Source organism: Strix aluco, chromosome 5 (genome assembly GCF_031877795.1).
Source record: "Strix aluco isolate bStrAlu1 chromosome 5, bStrAlu1.hap1, whole genome shotgun sequence".
Lineage (NCBI taxonomy): Eukaryota > Metazoa > Chordata > Aves > Strigiformes > Strigidae > Strix > Strix aluco.
In genome coordinates this window covers 71,569,630-71,590,612 of record NC_133935.1, presented here as the reverse complement: position 1 = coordinate 71,590,612, position 20,983 = coordinate 71,569,630, and the positions used below count along the sequence as shown (strand labels likewise).

At 36.3% G+C, this 20,983-nt stretch overlaps 1 protein-coding gene across 4 annotated transcripts in view; it reads right to left on the bottom strand.

The window, feature by feature from the left end:
- The window catches only part of CERK (ceramide kinase), a 47,125-nt gene that overhangs the window by 15,311 nt on the left and 10,831 nt on the right, over positions 1-20,983 (bottom strand). For all 4 annotated transcript variants that reach the window (XR_012623649.1, XM_074827713.1, XM_074827715.1 and 1 more), the window contains exons 2-6: positions 17,063-17,176; positions 15,730-15,852; positions 13,608-13,733; positions 13,021-13,084; positions 9,167-9,312 (exon numbers count right to left, since the gene is read on the bottom strand). Coding sequence is in view for 3 of the 4 variants with exons in the window: in XM_074827713.1 (XP_074683814.1) it covers positions 9,167-9,312; positions 13,021-13,084; positions 13,608-13,733; positions 15,730-15,852; positions 17,063-17,176 (573 nt within the window). In the remaining variant the exon portion in view is untranslated. The remainder of the gene's footprint in view (positions 1-9,166; positions 9,313-13,020; positions 13,085-13,607; positions 13,734-15,729; positions 15,853-17,062; positions 17,177-20,983) is intronic.

Genomic DNA, 20,983 nt, shown 5'->3' with positions numbered 1-20,983 from the left:
AAAAAACTAGAGATTAATTTGTATCTTTTCAAAACAAGTATTATTGCTTGGTCCTCCAAATAAAAGCATTATGTTCCTTTGGCACAGTCCTCCAGATAAAAGCATTATGTTCCTTTGGCTTGCCCCTCTCTATTTTATGGAACAAAGTAAATACAAGGACACAAATATTATGATTTAAATTGTAACCTTTTTTCCCCCCAAATGAGTAGAATTTCTCTCCATACAAAGCACAAGGATTTTCACTATATAAGCAATAAATATATAGCAGTTAGTGAAGGGAAATAAGTTAATTCACATGAAAAATTTCAGGATTACATTGCAGCTTTTGTATCAATTAAGGATGGAGGGGAAGGGAGGCATAGGCAGATTCTCCTTTGCTTAAGATTTCTTATTCATCGAGATCTCATGAAAAGAATCTGACTGGTCTCCTGGTTTTTGGGGCACTGATCTAAATTCCAGGCTGTCAACTTGCTCTCCTCCTCCAGCTACATCTTAAACCAGAAACCCCTGCTTAGTTCTATTATTTGAAAATTAGTAAATGATTGCTTTCACAAATTAGTTTATAGATAAGGGAGCAAAGTGGATAATGTGCCTTTACAGTCTTGAGCAAAACACCTACAAGAAGAAAAGGAGAAAGCTTTAGGTTTCACCTATATTCTGTCCTTGTTACTAACTACCTTCAGGCCACTCCTCAGTCAGTTCGTTCACTCAGTATTTTAGGTGCTGTTTAGAAACCCTGATCCCTATAAAAATCAATCTAAGAGCCTAATGTAGGGTTCTGATTTCTACTCTGCATCAGAGACTTGGAAGTCAGGGCCAGACGTACCTAAGCATATCTGTTGCACCATCTAACTTCAGATTTATCTTGTAGTTTCTCCCATCCCTTCCCTGAAAATGAATTCCTTTAAAGTCAAGGCTGGAAGTCAGAAAACAAAAAATTACTTTGTCCACATATATGTGCTTGGATTTGCTACTGACACACTAGATGTAGAGCAGCTGAAATACAGAGTACTTAATTTCTGAGGCCTAATCTAATTGAAATAGAAAACTAAAAATGGAGGAATGAGCAATCACTATTTAAAATCCACTTTTGGTTCTTTCTCACTTCAAGAAAAGTCCGGGCATATACAGTTGTCAACAGGAGTAAAGAAAATCCTTTCCCCTCCAACTCACTTAGGAAATGGACACCACTTCCCCTACCAAGGGCATGAGAGAAGCTTCTGTCAAGTAAACACTATGCAGAAGCCAGCCACAGTGAAAACGGAGCAGCTCCAGGAGCCAGTTAAAGAAAATATAAATACAGCAGACCCGCAGAACAAAAGAAACAGTGTGACTGAAGAGATCTCTCTCTATAAGGTAAAGAGATCTCTGTCTGCAAGGTTGAGGTTCAAGATGGTGAAAGTGTACCATTCACCAGATACCAGTGTACATGCCGCTGCACAGGAAACGACTCCAGTTTCTCTCAGTATCATAACAAGAAAGGTACACGGATGATACCATGCCACATTTCGTGTTTTATAGCAGAAAATATTAAGCAGACTTCACATAGTGAAGCTATGCTTTACTGACAATTTTTTCAGTTTCATTTTGCCTCCTACACTCATGAATTTCACTTAGGCAGAAAATTCTCACTTCTTTTGAAAAGAAAAACAAACAAACAAAAAAACAGCCACTAAAAGATCTGACCTGACCTTTTACTGCTGAATGTACAAGCCTGACATTTCATCCAACCTTTCTCATTTCTTCAAGATCTGTTTGCATTCTGCTGCTAGAATAAGCTTAGTCACATTTGTCTTGTAAACAGAACTTCTAAGTAGTCTTACACTATAAGGTTGGAGGGGAAGAGGGGAATTCATGCAAACTGCATTTTAACACTGGAGGCTTATCTCCCTATACTCTTCTGTAGTCAGTTACAAGCTGATTTATCTGCTGGCCAATTTTATAGAACTTATTTTCATTTCTATTTATTAACTAGCAAGGGAGGGCTAAAATTAGATCTGAAGTCTGAAATTAATTCTAAGATTCTAAAATGGGAGACTGGGGAAGACGCCAGCAGTGTTTACCAACTGTCAGATCATGCCTTGTTCTCAGACATGCCAGTGGAGTACCAACTATAAACAGTAAAATGTTGGGCTTTTTCTCTCTGAGCCAGTAGTATGGAGCAACAAAACCAGTATCATTCCTTACATACATTCCAAAAGAATGTAACTGGTTGTAACACCACCCCAAGCATGAAGCTAACAGCACTAATTTAGAGGTCACAAAAATGTTCATAATATCTGAGGATTTGAATCTCTTTGAATGCTTCATAACCAAACATGAATTCTAGAACATTTCAGACAAAAATTGGTTTTCTCCTTAGTTTTAAATTAGGTGGGTCTTGAATAGATTTGCAATCTACTACTGCTGAAACAGCACTCTGAAGAGATGCACATGCAAAACCCACCAAAATCTGGCTTATTTCATCAGTGTAACTCTGACACAGAAAGCAGGATTAGAATGTAAATATAGCTTGACTAACATGCCTTGATTAATAGTTTAGGATTGCCAGAGCACTCGGTTTGGGCAAGAAGCTTTCACAGAGCATGACTCTTCACTAATGTTATGTGTAGGTGTTGTTTGTTCTGGTTAAATGAACAGAAAAACTATACACATACTCTGCCAGATTTTGTTTGGGGATTTGTAAAGGCAACAGCCCAACTGAGTTAAGGAAAAGAAAAAGAGTTTTTTATGGGTTGCACAGAACTACATGCAAATGAGAAGAAAGCACTCAGACTGCTTGTTAACTGAGCCCTAATTTATTGAAAAAGGAAGATCTTCAGTGTGGACACTAATTTTTGCATTGCTATGGTAGAAGAAAATCGGCATGCAAGGGATAAGTTTCAGGTTAAGACATCTGGAAGTAGCTACATGTGTACATGTAACACTGCAGACTATGTTGAAGCTTCGATTCTGGTCAAGGAGATCTTGTCAGGAATGCTGATAGCAGCTTGAGCTTGATTCAAGGTACTTACACACAGGCCCCCTTTGAAGGGCCTTAGGAAACAAGACATCTGCACCAGACAGGCAGATGCAACATAAGATCTACAGGCTCTACTGACCATACTGACCAGATGCCCCCTGGCTATAACATGAGTTTAGATGCCCATCTCACCTGCAGACATCTAAAGGTAAGCATAAAAATTTGGGTATCAAATTCAATTTCAAATTGAAACTCACCCTAAAAAGAGTAACTCCTTTACCTAAAATGACACCAACCACCAGCGTTCGAGTGCTGCAGATTACTCTGCTTGGCTTCCACCTGCTACTCTAGCACATTAGTTGTCTTGCAGTTTTCAACAATGGTGGCACCATACCACCATATGTAGATAGCTGAATCCCAAACTAAACGTCTGAAGCCTCCCAGTTAAAGAAAGCTCTCATTCACAGATATTTTGATATTAAGAGCGTACTGAAAGTATGAAGTGTCTTTGTTAAAATAAGTATAATTACTTTAAATCTTTACCATACATTACGTACACTAGAGCCCTGTTTCATTATCCATTTTCCCCAAAGTCCATTTGTTAATAGGAGGCATCATACAGCCACATAGTTGTTATATAATCAAGCTCTATGTTCTTACCCTCCCCAAATTTAAACATTGTAATTTTTAAAATAAATTTAATGATTTAAAAATTATCAAGGAAATCCTTCCTTTTAATTACTCAAGGACAAATGATCAAGACATGTATTTAAAATATTAAAGAGTATGTAATCCCCACAAAACATTTTGCTAAAGCAAGATTAAAGAAACCAAAGTGATAGACAGCACTACATAGAATACAGTACACCTAAATCACCAGATTTCTCCTCTGCATGCAAATATTGCTAGATATTCGTGAATAGATAAATCATGCATACAGGTGCTAAGACCACCTAACAAGCTTTAAATAGGTCATAGAACCACCAAAGCGATAAATAAAAACACATGATTTACTGGTTGTATGGAAGGGTTCATATCATATGATTCTGTGGAAGAAAAAAATGTTTAGAAAAATCAGTATTTACTATCTGTAATAAATGAGAGGGCAAAGTGCTAGAAACAATAATCTGAAAAATGATTAAAACTACTAACTTGTAAGTTTTCTTAAACCAAAACACATGCATGCCGTGGGCTGTAAGTATTCATTTTTGTGCTTTTATTGATGGAAAACTAAACAAATTCCGAAGAACTGGAAGACCATCACTGTAGTACTAAACTAAGCAGATGACAGAAGCAACAGTCTGCTAGATGTTGATCCTATAGAAGAGAGTGAATTTAATAAACAAACAGAAATACTCTTAGTGCTCATAAGCACTGTTCTATCTGAGATACCCTTGACAGGGGAAGGTGCTCCCACAGGACACTCAGAATCCTCAGAGATCAATTAGCATGGCAACAGGATTCTGTACTGCAAACAGGCAGAATAACAACTTCAGTGTGGGTCCTGTATGTTTGTAGTATTTTTGTGAAGTCACAATCCATGCAGTCACCTCAGTGATGAAATACCTGGTGAGTCGTGTTAACAGAGTAACTGCATACTCTTGGTCAAGCAGCATTTAGTATTTTGAAAAATGTAGATGGTGACTTTTCTGGGAAGTGATTTTCAAATTACAAGGATCTGACACATTCAAAAGTAAGGGGAGAAGCTACCATTACAGGGAGGGATTAATGGCCTGGGCATACAGATATGTTCCTATATAAAGTTTCATATACATTCCTTTCTGCATCCAGAAACCAAGAAATCAAGTTTAACACCTGCATAATGACAAACTGGCTTAAAAAAAGAAACAGCTCGGAACTTTGGGATGGGTGTTTTTGGTCAATAATCACTTCGGCAGAAGTTCAGTACCACAGTACAACAAAAATGGATTAATACAACAATGGCAAATTTCAGAAATGGCATTAACATCACAGGGAAAAGTAATCTTGACTTTGTTGTCTTCAGAGCAACCCCACCATATCACATGCAGTATTTAGCTCTAAGACTGTCATTTCCAGAATTAAAATGCTGAAGGAGGAACACAAAACATTGCACTTCAGATTTCAAACTGGACATACTGAACCTTGAAATGAGATGCTAACTAAACTGCAAAGATCATTAAATACTACAAACGTTGTAACAGGGAAGGCTGTGGGCACATCACTTGGAGTCATTTACAAAAATAATTAGATAGCTTTTTATGCTATGCTTTAAAATATTTTCAAAGTGAAATTTTACAGCCTAGAAGACAATAGTATAAGAGTCCAGTCATACTTCATGATTTTACTTGCATCTGGTTTTTAAATTTGTGAATGAATCCTCCACCATTTTTCTGTACAACCTTCACGTAAGAATGCTAAAGATGGCACAGGCTTCTTAACTTCTACAGCTACACATCAACATGCTGTTATAATCATACTGCATGCTTCAGTCCTAGATATTAGAGTTCATACCTTGACCACAACAAAAGCAAGAGGAATCTGGATACACTAGAAACCTAAATCACTATAGCAATTAACACTTTGTTTCTACACTTTACTCAATCTTTCTTAGTGCTTGGAAGATTTTTCCCCTATCCCCAGGGTAGGCTGGCAGTCTTGGTTTTTGGAAGAATGAATGCATTAATATTACACCACAGCATAGAGCAAAGTAGGATTTTTTTCTTCTACCTTATGAGATCATGAGCATTTAATCTAATCCTTTCTCTTTTACTAAAGAGTCCTCTGACAGCAGTTGACAGCTTTGTCCTCCTGTTCTATGCCAGGTTTACTAAGAAGAACAAATTACTTTGGCTTACTCCAGAGGGTATAATTTTAATACTTAAAACATGTGGATGAAACTTCAGTGCCGCATATTGTAAGAGAAATGATTCTCTGTTTTTAAGTTCTGTGGAGGCATACTACCACTCTGAATACAGTGAGAAACCATGGCTGAATGTGCTTTTAAGGCTAGATGGCACTAGAAGAAAGTAATAACTAAACAGAGGTTTTCGTATGCACTCTGACTTGTAGTTACCACGTTGCAGTGCAAAACTTTGTCAGGTTGCTACAACCTCTAAGTACTCTTCACAGCAAATCTGTTTACAACAGCAATCAGTCAATTTACACTGGCAGATTTGAGGAACGGCTGCAACTAAGAGAAATTCAGAAGTTCAGAAGTTAAAACTACCATTTGAGTAGCAGCCTTTATTCATGTCAATAAAAACACAAGTTATTTCATAAGTGTGCCATAAAGCGTAAGAATAAATTTTAACCAGAAGACACACTAAGAAAGATACTATCTGGAATCAGACACCTCTGTTAAAAAAAAAAAAAGGGGGGGGGGGGCGGCAAACAGGGCCTTGCTCTAGAAAGTTAGAATCATGATTTACAAGTAGCATCCAACATTAAAGAAAAAAGCCTGCACAATGGGATTCTGCCTATGACATAAAAATAGTTATTAAAAAATGGTCATAGAGGTGAGAACATTTTAGTGTTAAATCTCTTTCATTTGTAATTTCAAACCTTTGTACAATTAAATTGACAGTTTGTGAGCAAAGATTAAGTCTGCTGAATTTAATGTTATTTTGAATACAGACACTGTTTAATCACAACCACAAACCACAACCTGCCATGTTTCTGTTAACACAGTTTGACATTAGAACTAAATGATAAAAAAGGCAAAAACACTGATTTAGAGTCATCTTACCCCAGGCTTCTGTCCTCACTAAGTAAACTGTCTCCATGTATCAGAAGACACACAGAGCTTTAGAACTTAATCTCTAAACTATGGATAGTGTTTGTTTTCAGTATCTGTTAATGAGTTCTCAGGATGTTAAGAAAAAGATTGGTTATAAAGAATTAAGAAGAGCATAATAGATGAAGTTTTTCTAGATGCATGATTTATATTTCATTATTCCTTTTGACTTGTATTTTAGGACTGCCAGTTTAGTTTACCAAGAAAAAGTCTTTTTAAAGATCTCACTTATTTTGGAACAGACTTCTTGCACTAGTCTGGGAACTAGGGGATCTGTTGGGATTGATACATGGTCAGAGAGCAGCTTCACCAAGAGCTGGGGGAAAAAAACCTCTTGCTGCCTTCCTGGCCACCATGCAATGCATGAGTTTAGCTATTTCATACAAAATTTAAGGTCCCTGTGATGGCTAGATATGTTAATAAAGAGTTAAGATTTATTCAGTGATTTGACTCCCTTTTTCAGTAAATAAACACTTCCCCATATTTTCAGTAATGGATCATTTCAAATATTGCATAATCTACAAACAGATCAAGATATATATTATCCTCTCTACTTCCAAAAACTTAACAGAACGTCAAGGCCAGCTTCCTTATACACCATTAAAAATAATTTTTGAGGGATCTGAATAATGACTTAGAGAAAATATTGGAATCATAGCTCTGAGTACAAGGCTGTACCTTGTGTTAGTTCAAGGAATATAGCATGCAGTATACCTTCAAATAGCACACAGCAACAGTGGACAAAACACAACAAGCAAAACACTAAAGTGTGTCTTGATACATGTTAGTAATATTAAAATATCAGTGAAGATCATACTTTTTGGTTGCAATTGGAAAAAATGCATTAAGAAATTGTTGAAAAAGCAAGGTTAAATTTTAACATGCTTATAGTTAATTTCCTAAGGATAAAGGAATAGCTTTTTAATATTGAGCTTCTGTTTTTTCCAGTTGTATCTTGTTATAGTCACTAACGTCACCAGTAGGCAAAATCTGAAACCAACCATGTAACCAAAACCTTTATTCCAAGAAATTTGCCCAAATAAAGCAAACAAGGGGTAGAGCACTTCAAATTCTGTTCTTGTCAAGTTTATTATACAAACTGATTTTAATACAAAGCTTTAACAAATAAAATCAGAATATACTTAAATATAGTAATTCTGTTATATAGAACCCTTAGTGTGCTAGCTAAGAAGGAGAATGAAAAACCATAAGGGGATATTCACATTGCAGCTTTTAAATATCTAACCCTTACTGTACTGCAAGCAGAAAGGGTTAAGCTTCTTCCAAGCAACAATTCAGACCATTTGGGTTTGGATACATTCTTCACAAAGATATAATGAGTATAAAATTAATCACCTAAAGCCTGAGGGTACAAATCCACTATTTCACTTGGTGTATTTTTTACAACTTGTTGTAAAAATTTTCTCATAAAATCCGTGGTTTAGTTCTAGTCAGAAGCTCATAATGCTCATTTCATATCCCAGTTCTTTAATTCGAATCTCAAACATCTGACAAGAAAAAGAGAGCAGCATAGAAAAGACACTGAACTGTCCATTTGTCTTTCCACAGAGCCCTCAAAGTTGCACAAGCTATTAAAGAGTTGCAACACTGAATCCAGTTCTGGAAGAGAGAGTCACCTTGTAAGTCTACTTCTGAAGGAATCTTGGGGACCAACTGGGCAGGGTGAGGCAACACTAGATTTAACAGCAAGATTGATCCAAAGAGTGCCTATGGTCAATAAAAAAGTTCATCACCAAAGACCTGAATTCCAAGAGTAAGTTCTCTCAATGCCTCTTAATGACAGTAGTCAGGATTGCCTGAAAAAGTGGCTACGTTGAGAACTGTAAAGGTATAGCACCTCTAAAAAGGGGCAGAAACTGCAACTTGGTATGGAACCTGAGGACTGTTCCTCAGCTATGGTTGCCTTATGCTTTCTGTGATGACCACCTGGGGGAGGGAGTGAGTAGGGCAGGGGAGAGAAGAAATCTTAGCATTTGTTTGGAGTTCGCCAGACCAGTGGGAGGTTCTCATTACAATTCTAACTAAATTTGTGGAGCATTTAGAACTGTAGAGATATTTTTCAGGTAAGTCTCTGTTCAGCAAATTTCACCTCACTAATGCGTTCAGCAGGGCAAAGGTGTAACTGTCAACATCTTATCTTGTATTAACACGCAATAAGCCACAAAAAAAAGTAGTAATTAAATTCTGGAGTTGCACATTAAGATTTGATTTCCTTTACAAAGTACCCTTCCCAAATAAAATTGCATTTGATTAATAATTATACTGGGATAGAAACAGCTTTAGCTAGGTGTCCTTATGGAGTATCATTGTTCATATCTTATACTTAGGCCTAAATTCAAGATGTTATGAATAAGAAGAAATTTCAAGAATAAATGAATAAAGTAAACTGAAAGTTAACCCTTTCTTACCAGCAGGAATTATGCCAATCCTTATATTGCACTGGACTAACGGTGCTTTGGGATTATTTTGGTCTATGCCAGAGTCCTTCTGCATTCTTCCAATGAGACCATGCATCACTTCACTGAACATGCCGTCCCCACCAACACAAACAACACTGCCAGGAAACACAAATTAGAATGCACACTAACAGTCAATAAACAACACGGCAAGTGTTCTACTTAGGGCATGCACTGGGCACATCAAAAATAGTTGTTCTAGTCTCTCCTCCATTTTTACAGAATATAGTAGCCCACAGCCAGCTTGGCAATTAACAAAAAGCAGAAAAAAAAAAATTCAAGCTACACAACTGCAAATGCACCTAGACATGTCTCTAACATTAGAAAAAAATGTTGGAACGCAACCTAAAAAAAAAAAAATCTTTATTCTCTATTGCTGTGTGCAGACAGACAAATATCAGTGGAAATTCACTATACAAGGAAAACACTGAACAGGACTGTACATACAACTTTCTAAGTAAACAAAATGGAAATCGGGTACCTTTACTAAAAAGGGAAGAGTTAATATTTGTGGCTTCAGGCAGAAGTATATTTTATACTATTAATTTAATAGGGATATACATTATATGAAAGTCAAAAAACAGAAAAGTGCATGCTTGCATGCTCTTTTGAACATGCTGAGAGCCCAAACAGACAGGAGTCATGTATATCTACATAACCATTCATAATGAAACACAGAGTTCTAAATGTTACCAGATGCAAAACTTTGTTTTGCAAACTTAATTCGGGTCAGAGCTGGTGCAGCAGCTACACAGATCCTCAATATGTTAAAGCTCAGCAGAGAGTCCACAGCCAAGCAAATACTAGGAAGTAAAAGACTATTTTACAGCAGTATACATTTCATGCACAATAATCAAATGCACACCCTGAACTCTAAAAGCATAAACATTCTTTAACTGAAAAACTGATTCAAATACACTTTAAAGGAACACATGACAAATACAAAATTATGCATGTAGTCACCAGCATACACGTTTAGGAATGTTTACTGTTATCTATAGCAATCACTTCCAATGTCTAAACTAATACTTACTCTTCCACGTTGTCAGCAACAGATATTGCAGAGTGAGCACTTACTTCATAGGACAAGTTAGTTTATTTAATTTTTAAGTCCTCATGATTCAAATTTAGTTATTATTGTATCTTCACCAGAAGGAAAGCTTGAAAAAACCCAGTTGTTTTTTTATGAGTGGAAAGGACAGTCTTAAAAATATACACTGTCCAACTCTAAGTCAAAACCTATGAGACTGGGAGAGAAGGCAAAAAGGATGTTTGGTTTTTTCATTTTTATAACTAATTTCTCATAGCTTAAGTACATTATTCCTCAACTTTAGCCTGTCTCATCTTTCTCTGCAGACTAGAAAAGAGGTTAAATGGACAAAAATTTCCGTATCAGTTCAAGGTCAATGTTGTCTAAGTAGTGTTCTGTTTATAACAAATACTATATCCAGGCTCAGAGATGACAATATGAATGTCTATACCTATCAAGGGGAAAATTTGACAAATAAAGAAGTTTACATACACAGTATCAGCATGACCAAATTCATTGCAAACATCAGATGACACGTGCAAATCACCCATGTGAGTCGTGTGAAGGCCCCTAGTGAAGCACTACTGTAAGAGAGATCTTAGAGCAATTCTTACATTATGGGTTTATTTTTCTAATGGACTACCATTTCACTTTTTAGACAGATGATAACAGTAAACTACATATGCTAAAGGACTTCGGGAGAAGCAAGTCCACAAGACAAATGAGTTTTAAAAGAACTATGGTCCCTTCTAATTTCAACCATTCTGTGAACTAATTCAAGAACTAGGAAAAAAACCAACCTGAAACAGTTTTACAAAGGCTTGTGCAAGAGGCATATGGATAAGGAAGCACAGTGTCAGACATGTCAGACTTATTCTAAACATGGTCATTACCTGCACAATATTACAGCATGCTCTCTCTAGTTGTTCTGCACAATGATGTACAAAAACCTCCTATATTGTAACAGAGTACTATTTTAAGTAACTGTCTTTAAAGAGAAGCTGTTCTGTCACTGCATTAATTAGTACACTCACCATAAGAAATTCTTATAAGGGGAAATGGGAAGAACGAACAGGAAGCACGCACAAGAGTTTTAAATAAGCTGTCTCAAGTAAATACACTTGGAAAACAGCGAAGCAGTTATCATTAAGAATCCTGTATCTAGTTCCAAAATTACAGGCATGGCATTGCCAAACAGGGAATCTGGAGATTAAATGAAGAAACTCATCACTGAATTAAGAGGACAGGTGAACAACAATTGGATGCAAGAATCCAAAGAAGCTTTTCTTGTATGTGAGAAGAGTCAATCAAACTTGAAGAAACACAACCATAAAAATCTCCCAAATAAGCACATGATCTGTTATTTTAAAAGTAGTATTAATACAGGAACTCCTTCCTAACATCACTGTTCACCACAGAAACAGACTTGTACATGATGGACAAAAATCAGGCTTGGAAAGAGACTGCAGTTCCCAAGCCAGTTGCCATTAAGGCCTAGCCTGGGAGTAGAAGAGTCATGAGATTCTAAAAAGATGTAGTTCTCTCGCCAATTGTTTAGTTCAGTCATGTTAAGAGAGAGAAAACGAAAACACCCCACCAAAGCCAAAAAAAAAATTACAATAAGAGACTGTTTGAATCTGTCAAAAAGACGTCAGGTACCATTACAATTGGTCACTGCCACTTGTGAAAAACACAATTTGCTGGGAGACGACATGGGCTCACTTGCTTCCCTTTTCTGCTCTGCATTGAAATTTCACCAGCTGTCACTATTATCTACTTCAAATCACTTAAGTCAAATGAAAAGAAGATTCCCTTCCTTGTACTTCTGCAAAATGAAGAAAAATCCCAGTACAGTCAAAACTCCTTAAAGTCAACTCATTTTAAAGCAGGTGAAATCTAGAAACTCAAGCTGTGAATGTAGTTTCTTACTACCACAATTTATCAACATCATGCTCTCACTCGATTTATACAATGCATATAGATCTGCTACCCTAATAAAAGCACTCTGAAAGTGTTTTAGTTTTACAACTTACCAGTTTAAACATACCTGTCAACAGGTACAACAAGATACTATTTTAAAATACTACAGTTCGGAGAGTTTATCTGCATGGGTTCTGCATACATTTTCATGACTTTCCAGTCATGTAACTTGTTTTATGTCATGAACCGGAAACTGGAATGACTAGTTTATTTATTAAAATATTCTGCTTCTACAGTAGATTTAATAATGGAATGTAATTTCACCATTCAGTTAGGTCTTCTTTTAAAACAGTAATTCCACAACAGAACAAACACATATAAAGCCAAATGATGTAGCCATTATTTGAACAGCCCTACCAAGAGGAACTATCTGAAACGTTTCTAAACAGTTCATGGTTTTTACACACAGGCTGAATGCTACTGATGCAGTGTTCTGGACTCATGTACACATCACCTATACCACAATACATTTGAGGGTAGCTTTTGAGCTATCACAGAATGCTCAACTTCAGGACGAACAGAATTAATCTTACATTCACCTTTTGAACACAAATCTCATGTACACACTGTTATACTACACTTGAATATGTTGTGTGTTGAACGGGTTTACTGAAACAGTTTGGTTTTCCTTTGATACTCCTAAATGTGGATCTCCTACGGAAAGGAATACGCCCCAGAACTTTCAGCTGTTGTAATAAATGTGTCAGCAGTGAAGGCTACTGTTGTAATTTACAGACAAGAACAGACAGATTACAGAATATATCAGTTAGAAAAGAAAAAAAGTGAAGTTACTTACCCATCATATTTATTAATATTAACTTCAAATAAATTGTCCTTAGCATGGTTAGCATGTTCAGTTACTATGAAGAAAAACACATAAAAAATTACTATTATAAAAATATGATTATAAAATGGTATATAATATACAATTATAAAAATTTTATTATTAGCTCATTAATAACCATTATTCTATTACCAATGTGACCATGAAACAGCCTGCCCATAAAATGTGTTTCAAAATACTTTATGCCAAGGTAAAAATTGAAAGAAATATGCACTGCAATATATACGGAAAAATATTTCACTAAAAAATTGTGCAAATGAACAATTGGTTTTAACAGTGAAACTGAAAAAGCTAGTAACTTATAAATGAAGAGCTCAGATAGCTCAGAAATACCAAAGGTTTTAGTTTAGTAAGCAGAAAATTCATATAAGGTCACCATTTATCTGGCTACCTACGCTTTAATTAGAAAACATTCCCTCTTTACCACTTAGTTTCATTTCCTTAGTAAGAAAAGGTGGCAAGAGGAACTTAAGCTACCCACATATGTTTTAAAGAGTTCATATTGTGTTTATTAGGAAATTAAAATATTCATTACTCACTAACAACATCAGTGGAAATAGAAGCCAGACTGAAGAGTGGAGCAACTTTCTGTTCATAAATACTCTTCCCTTGTCGTTTTCCTCCACACGGATTAATATACACAAGCAACTGCTTTGGTCTAGACTCTGCAGTAAGGAAAAATATTCTAGTATACTGTTTTTGTACACAAAACAAAAATTCAACAAGCTATACAAAAACAAACCTGTAAACATCAAAGTGAACACAGCATACAAGCCTTTTATAACTCTTACAACTCTGTAACTCTTTATCAAAGAGCTATAAAAACCTGCTTGATCTATCCTCTTTATTTATCCTGAGGATACTGACAGTATGGAACAAATTGGTAATAAGACAGCAGGTGAAAGTCAGAATCATTTCATCTGACTCCATGTCTCACGATCTTATGCATATTATTCTTGCAGTAGCTTCCCACTAAATCACATTAGTATCACAGGCATACAAAAGACAAACCAAGGGCAGCAATAGGAAGGGCACTTGTGAGTGAAGCATACATAGAAACACTTTTACATTAATTTCTTTAAATAATGTTCCTGCTTTGTTAACATAGCTAAAATGCATTTCCTTTCCGTGATAAAGGCACAATAAGAATACCTCACTAAACTACAAGCTGCACAGCAAGCGCTTGCCTTATAGTGTAACCCCTTCCTCCCAGAAAACACCTTGGATATTACTGTCTCAAGTTTGTTCAGTTACAGATTTACACTGGTGGTGGCAATGGAAACAATTATTACACCTCTATACTAACAGATACACAAAATGGTAGTGCTTGCTGCACCTGGAGAGCCTTCTTTTTTGTATAAAACACAAAGACCTGTTATAACATTCGCACTTCCTCAGATGGCAGTCCAAATTATTATTTTAAAAGGAAAGAACAAACAGTTATTAGACCAGCACACTTGTGTAATAAATCCACCCAACCTAGACTGTTTGAATGGTTTAAAGCTGCCACACACCCAAAGCGCCATTCATCCTCTCCGAGAACCAGTTACCTTTTCTGAAATAGTTTGTTACCAGTACAATGAACGCTGCACTCAAATGGAGATGACCACCCAAGGCCACATCTCTCATAGGTGCACTGAGTTGGTGTGCAAACCCCATTTTCTTGAAATATTTTATTGGAAACCAGATACCTCACGTAACATACACGAAACAAAAACATTAGTAAGATGCATGCTTCCAATGCCTGTTCAGAAGAACATTTTCTGTTAAATATCCATTTCTATTCTGTGAGCCTTAAGTACTTGCTTGAGTCATATCATAGGTGACCCTTCTCTGGCTCTGTCTCTCAGAGGGACCTCAGACCTACGCTGTAGGTAGCTTATCTCCAGTCCTGCCTCCATCTCCACCTCCTGCTGGCTCCTGGACAGGCCTGATTGCTTTATCTCATCTGGGCTGTAAATGGGACCTGCTGCTGTCCCCATCCCTGCTCTGCCCACCCTGCTCTGATATGGTGGGACTGCACCCTGTGCTACGGTTATCCTTGACCACCCTTCTGTCATGGAGTTGTTCTGCTCCTGCCACTCCCTGACATCTATCAAGGTATCTCTTTCAGGCATAACTACTGCAAAACTACTTTTAGCCTTCCAAGAAACAGATGTCCAAGAGCCCCAGAAATGATTAATGGGAGCTCTTACTTCATAAAGCACATCGTTGATGAGAGAGACTGGAAAGGCAAGACAGACACACAAAAAGCCACCCATAAATCTTACAATTGCTACAATCCTTGTCCTCAGCTCTCCAGAGTACCTCAAATCCCTGAGCATACAGCTGCTCTTTACTTTATCCAAAACTACAGTCATTTTGAAGCCTCTGCTAAGCTTCTCATGTGTCCCTGTTTTGTGAAAACAATTTACATATGGGCAAAATTATAAGACATCCATAGTCCTGACTGATTAGAGTAAAACACGGAGTACAACTTAGCAAATATGCAAGATATAAAAGTAGTGATAAGAGTAAGACACTTCAACTCTCAGCTCCCTCAACTTTGGAGCATAAGTTGCTCTTAAAGAGTTTAAAAAGGCAGATATATCAAAATAATATTAATTGACGTACTAGCCTGTAAAATGATGGTGCAAGTGTTAGTAGTTTAGTCAAACTTACTCTGCATTTCAAGTAATTCTTTCAGTGCCTGTATCCACTGATTACACAAGTGCTCATCAACACACCAAAACGTCACATCACTGCACCGCCAGCGGTGATTTCGAGCTTTCTTCACGTAATATACTATTTAAATTAAAAAAAAAAAAAAAAGAAAAAATAAGAGGCACAGTGGGACAGTTGTGTGAAATGACAAACATATTTCAAAGAGGTCTCCAAAATATCTACCTTTGGAAAAGTGGTAATTAACCCTCACTAGATGCTTCTGCAAATGACAGAAGCATTCAGGGTGTGAACAAGACATTTGTAAAAAGTCAAAATGAATATATAAATGAAAACACTTGCTCTAGGTCATCACCTTATAGCAGATACCTAAACATAAACTTCTTTTTAAACCAAAACCAATCCATTTTCCATAAACTGATTAAAGACATACTCATACAAAAGTTCACTGAGCTTATATATAATTTTATCCGTATTAGTCTGCAATGTCTACATAATATAAAATGCCATAAGCTTAAGAGGATAATCCAAACCCTCACATCAGCTCCCATGTAACCAACAGGGTAAATTTAATTTCATAAAGCTGAAATTTGAGAAAAAATATTTAGAGTTTTCCTGTGTGTTAAGAACCAGGCTGGTGAGACAAGAACCACCCTTACCCCTCCATCTAGAGTATCACCACTCGTTGTTACTGAAGGACTAAAGCAAGGAAAGTACTCCACAACATAAAATTTTGGCATGGAAGCAATCATATTTGCCTCAGCTTTGCAGCACAGAAGTCACCACTCTTTCCCCAAAACAAACAGAAATTTATTTCTGCCACTTTCTTTTAAGAATGCAGGCAATAATATGAAGGACATTTACATGCACAAATTCTAACGGCTAGGGATATTTTTTTAAAGAAGCAAACATTTAGGACTCATTTTTCCAGCACCCCTCTCGATTTTCTAGTTGAGTACTAGAAAGCAAGTGTCCTTGCTGCAAAGTCATTCAGCAGCAGAAACGCAAGACATTAGTTAGGTCTTAATTAAATAACTAAACACAGCATGTGTTCTTAAAGGAAGGGGTTTATTTTCCAAAATAAGAATCTTTATATGTAAACTGGCAGATTTTTGGTGGGGTTTTTTTATTTGTTTTTGTGGTGTTTTTGGTTGGGGGGATTTTGCTGGGTTTTGGGGGGTGGTGATTTGTTTTGTTTTGTTTTTTTTTTTTTTTTTTTTTTAAATGCATTACTTCTGTTAAAAAAAGTTCTGAAGATTCCTTTTTGAGTCTGACCTAAAGTACCTCCAACAAAGTAATTAGCACAAGCATCCCGAGACTGTATTTGCCTTACCTGTGAAAGCATGTGGCTTTGCCATTTTTTGCCATTTGCCCATATTACGCTGTTTCTTGTTAAGTTCAGTTTCTTCTACAGCAATTATCTCAGAGGTTGGTACAAAACAGTTTTCTGTATGAACACAAGATCTTCCACATTAACATCTTAAAATAGCACCAGAATGATTATTTCTACACGTAATCTGATATTGAACAGCTGCTCTAATTGTATGTCTATAAGTACATCCAAGAGTGTAAGTAGAAATTTGCTGAATATTTTCAACTTCCTTTTGCCTTTAGTCAAAGCATATAATCCATAACCACCTATGAACTAGCCCGAATAATACATTAAATGTCTACGATTTCTCAGAAAGTATTGAGTATAAAAACATTTTTGCTTGAAGCCAAAATCCAGAAACATTGATTTCAGAGTAATGATATTGACCCTTCAATAACGCCTAGTCCACATATTTGACAGCGAATAGCATAAGCTATTGCACACAAAGAATGTGCAACTAGATCTAGTGCAGAGACTACAGAGGCTATTTGTTACTCTCAAGTAAGTAGCTGGCTTATGAAAGAAGGGCATTCATATGAATTCTTAAGACTAAATCCCACTAAGCTTTTAAACTTCAGGATCTCCTAAGAAGCAAATTCTAGATGCCATGTTAAATATATTTCCCTTGTATCAACTTCAAAACTATTGTTTTTCAGAATTAAAGGCGTCTTGTTCTTACACTATGAAAGAATCTCCTCCACCCTCGCTCTTTTTTCTCCTGTATTCCCAACACCATCTCAGTCTCAACTCCTCTCAAATTGAGGATTTTGTCTCATTTTCATTACTGATTTCAAAATTTCTCTACTTTTACGTTACCTCAAGAAAAAAAAAGTGGAACTGAAAATGCATGCTTTGTATTTATGTACAAGCAAGTGCTCTGTGTATATACACACATGTAGAAAACATTTAATTTCATAAGATTATTATAATAATATAATCTCATATAATAATAAGTATAATACACTTGTTTCTCTCATATATAGATAGAAGAAATACTAAACACATAAAATACAAACACTAATACTGCTGTTGCTGGGTTTTAGCCTACATTTCATCTTCCTCACTATTTCGCAGAAGTACCATAGTGGTGGTGAGGAATGTAAAAAAAGCCAAAAATTTTTCCTGAGCTCTTCACATTGGTGACTACAATTCATTTACCACTAGTTCAATTTTATTTTTTTTTCCCCTGTCCTATTTGTTTTAGTCAGAGTTGTTACCTACTGACATGTTGTGGACTACACACACAAGGGGTTTTTTCCTTTACAGGTGTTTGACTTTATAGTCCTTTAGGAATTTTATCTTCCCAGAGGCTTTTAGCTCGATTCCAAACAAATGTAGCCTCCAAATTTTACAGTGAGGTCTTTCAGGAATCTGGCTGTATTTGAATGTTTTAACTACTTACAAAACCAATTTTGGCTCATAATTCCATTTACTATACTTAAGGCATGATGAAGAAACGCAGCAGTCACAGAATGGATTTATAAAGATCCAACAGCAGAGATGAACTCACTAAAAACATTTTACTTGCATACAGATATAGATATCATACATATACACATATAAGACTATATAAAGTATTTATTATTGGATAGCAACAGTTAATTGGTTTTCCTAACATTCAGAAACAGGATCTGCTATGGGATCTCAATAAGATTATCCACCTATTCATTTATTCAAGGAAAAAAAAATACAGAACAGAGATGGAACAATATTTTAAGGGAAGGGAACATGTTCTTTAACCTTTCTTTCCCAGAACTACTTTTAGTTCTCATTTTTCTACTGTCCGTGCCACCTCTCCATACGCCAGAATATGAAAAGAAAGCTAGTTGCATTTAGAAAGATTGCACTTAAGTGGTAACTCATTTTGTTGTTGCTCACAGATATGCTACAAAACTGACAAACTACATTTAATTAAAATTTAAATGACAATGGTCTAATGAACATTTTGGGAAATACGTTCTGGATACTTATTAGCACATACACTAGGAACAGCAACAAAAATCATTGTTTTATTAGGCATTTTCTGTATAATAGAGAAAGATGTCTAACTGTACAGATAGGAAACAGATTAAAAAAGCACTTCCAAAATTGTATCACTGAAATAATTTCTTTGGAGCATACATTTTAGCACATATTACACAGCTTACATTAACCACTGTAGACCTTGAAACCACTTCTACTAAGCTTCCCTAATTTTTCAGATGTGTTCTCTAACAGTCGCATGACTGGAAGTTCTGCTTTTCATGCAAATCTCCTCACATACACGTGGCAAAAAAGCCAAGAGTAAATGTTTTAGTTATATATGTGCATTTTTTTAATTCTAACCCACAAGAGTTACATATCTGAAATAACAGATTCCAGAAAAAAAACCCAAACAAAAACAAAACAAAAAAGGAACAAAACAAAAGCGAAGAACAGAGTGATCCCACCTTCCCTCTGTAAATCTCTGGGTTTGGTAAAAGTCTGAGAAGTTTCTGTTCTGTGTATACCAGCTACACCAACTGTGGCCCTCAGTACTACTTGCACTGTACAAGCAGCAAATAACTTCACTGCCCTGATAGCATACTCCAAGCTTAAGGCAGTCTAAGCCACACACTACCTAATACAGAAACTGCAGAGGGCCAGAAAGACGCAAGGCTCTCTCAAATACAAGCATGTTATTCAGAACATTCCCTACAGCTTATGAGAACAAATCTGAACGCAGTGGCATTTGTGTTTGAATAGAGCTCAAGAATTTCTATCAGTCCAAATATGAATCTATCACTATGTGACTTAGTATTATACAGTATATTCTTTAATCAGAAAGCAAATCAACTACTTAGTCCCACCATCCCCCCTTTTCCCCAGAAGGGAGAAGCTTCCAGTGGAAAGAAATCAGAGATCTTCAGTACAAGTAGCACAATCCTGCTCCTATAAACACAAAGCCCTCATCTGCCATTTAATCACCAAAACCCGCCCCATAAAAATAAGTAGGTCTACCCTGCCCTCTTTTGAGAAGTCAACAAAGTTCACATATGTACTAATTATAGTTCTTTCCCACACCTACTTTTGTAGCAGTTACCCTATTATTAAGTAGTATGAGCCATTTATTTCACTGATTTGGCATAAAGGTGTCCACTCATAAAGGCCCCAAACATGGAAAAATCTTATTGACACATTAACAAAAAAACCCACCCAAACATGGAAAATCTTACTGACACATTAACAAAAATTGGCACTTCTACCAGCACTACGAGATCAATATTAATGAAAAAAGTTGAGCTATGAGCTCAGACCATACCAAACAAAGAATTTCACTTGGCTTAGGACAATACACTCAACTAAGTAGCACACAACAGTTACTAGACAAACTTCCAGGCCAAATACCATGACTTTTTCAACATATACATCTAGATTCAAGAGACTGAATTTTGAGTTTAGAAATACTGAAGTACATATCAATTTTCTTAAGCTTTATCTCAAAGATCTTCACACAGTTGTGTTTTCATGTCTCACCTCATTCAACGTCTAGCATACATGACATACTAAAGATAATGAGTTGTCCATCCAGAGCAACCAGATGAAGGGGCAAGGCAAAAAAAAAAAAAAAAACCCAAACAAAAAATACAATGGACAGGTGACAGTCTTCCCAGCACACTGGCTGTGTCAGTCACAACTCATTCTGAGTCACAGTGCTCTTACAGTCTTAACAGACACTCTTCTTGAAGTGCAAATCAGCAAAATACTGAATTAGATGCATGCTACTTTTCCCCACATTAAGCAAGTGGGAGAAAAAGAAGCACAAGGTAAGCACACCAACAGTGGGCTTTCTTTGTGAAAAATGTAGCTGGCAGTTGTCAAGTGTGTTCTTCTGTATTAAGAAAGGCTTTTTTTAGTGCAGCA